Raw genomic sequence first — 1,753 nt, 5'->3', positions numbered from 1 at the left:
CATACTCAGCCGAAATATGACATAAATCAGAACCGTTCTCTCTTCATCTCCTGATAAACTACAAGCTTACCTGCTTAGCAACCTTGAGAGAATGCATTTCTGTTTTTTGTTTTGTTTTTATCTTTGTTATCATTAGTTTTTTTATGGATGAGACTGACCAAGTTAATAGACATTGTGGTTAAGAAAGTGTGTGTGTGTGTGTGTGTGTGTGTGTGTGTGTGTGTGTGTGTGTGTGTGTGTGTGTGTGTGTGTGTGTGTGTGTGTGTGTGTGTGTGTGTGTGTGTGTGTGTGTGTGTGCATGTGTCTGTGTGTGTGTGTGTCTGTGCGTGCATTTCCAAAGAAATATGGCTATTGATGTAAGGGTATGTATGTGCAGAAGTTTATGTGTACCTGCAAGCGTTTCTGTTTGTGATTGTCTCTCTGTCTCTGTCTGTGTCCACATGTTCTTGTGTGTATGCTTGTGTGTGTGTGTGCCGTTAAATGTGTACGCAACTGTGTGTGTGTGTGTGTGTGTGTGTGTGTGTGTGTGTGTGGGTGTGTGTGTCTGTGTGCGGGCATGTGTGTGTGCCAGCATCTGTGTGTGTGTATGTGTGTGCATGTGAGTGCATGTGTGCCGTTGCATGTGCATATGTATGTGTATGTGTGTATGCATGCGTGCGTGCGTGTCATGTATCTAAGGCAGCAGCAGTGAGGGGTGCAGTGTGCAGCTGGTCTTGCCCTGTCCGACTCCGACTCCTCCATCCTGGCACCGTTGTAGCCCCAGCGTTGTGCCCAGCGTCGGCGTGGGCTTGATGGGTACGGGCACAGCGGGCATCCCCTGTGCACCCCCGCCGCCGCTAGGCTGGTGGTGGTGATGGTGGTGGTGGTGGTAGAGGCTCTTGACGGGCAGCCCGAAGGGCGGGAAGTCAGAGGAGAGGGCGCCCATGCCCGGCCAGAGCTGCGTGGGCAGCGGGTACCCCAGCTGGCTCATGACGGAGGAGATGGGCACCGCCGAGCCGGGCGGCCCGATCACGCCGCGGCACTCGCGCCCGATGATGTTCTCGATGGCGAAGGGGTGCTTGAAGCTGTGCGGGGGTTGGCCGCCTCCGACTCCGGCGTGGAGGCCGTAGGCGTGGTGGTAGACGTGGGGGTGGCGGGGGTCTGGGGGCGGGCGAGGGGGAAGGGATGAGGTGGGACGGGCCAGCTTGAAGCGCTTGCGGCGCCGCAGGAAGCTGCCATTCTCAAACATGTCGCCGCACGCCGGGTGCAGCGCCCAGAAGCTGCCCTTGCCCGGCTGGTCGGGCCGGCGCGGGATCTTGATGAAGCAGTCGTTAAAGGAGAGGTTGTGGCGCAGGGAGTTCTGCCAGCGCTGCGTGTTCTCCCGGTAGTAAGGGAAGCGCTCCATGATGAACTTGTAGATGTCCGAGAGGGGGAGCATCTTCTCCTCCGAGCTCTGGATGGCCATGGCTGTCAGGGAGATGTAGGAGTACGGAGGCTTCTGCTCGCTGTACGAGCTCTTTCCCGGTCGGGGCATTTGCCCCCGCGCTCTCGCTCTCCGTTTCTCTCACTCCTCCTCCTCTCTCGCGCTCTCGCTGTCTCACTTGCGCTCTGCGCTTTTGGCGCGCAAGTTCCGTGTTCATGCGCTTTTGCGCGCGGTCGCCGGCATATCCAAGAGTCCCTGCAACTTCACAAACTGCTGGAATGCTTCAAATAAAAGTGTTTTGAAAAAAAATCATTAGCTGAAGTCAGAATCTTGATAATAAACTGACTTTTC

The 1,753-nt window shown here is 55.7% G+C and overlaps 1 protein-coding gene across 1 annotated transcript; it reads right to left on the bottom strand.

Moving 5' to 3' along the window:
• Positions 1-673: 673 nt before the first annotated feature.
• Positions 674-1,513, bottom strand: foxb2 (forkhead box B2). Its single transcript, XM_063193447.1, has one exon. It carries the CDS (start codon positions 1,511-1,513, stop codon positions 674-676), a length of 840 nt encoding a protein of 279 aa, XP_063049517.1.
• Positions 1,514-1,753: the final 240 nt, after the last annotated feature.

This window comes from Engraulis encrasicolus, chromosome 3, assembly GCF_034702125.1.
Source record: "Engraulis encrasicolus isolate BLACKSEA-1 chromosome 3, IST_EnEncr_1.0, whole genome shotgun sequence".
Taxonomy (NCBI): Eukaryota; Metazoa; Chordata; class Actinopteri; order Clupeiformes; family Engraulidae; genus Engraulis; species Engraulis encrasicolus.
This window is presented reverse-complemented; position numbering and strand designations above follow the sequence as displayed.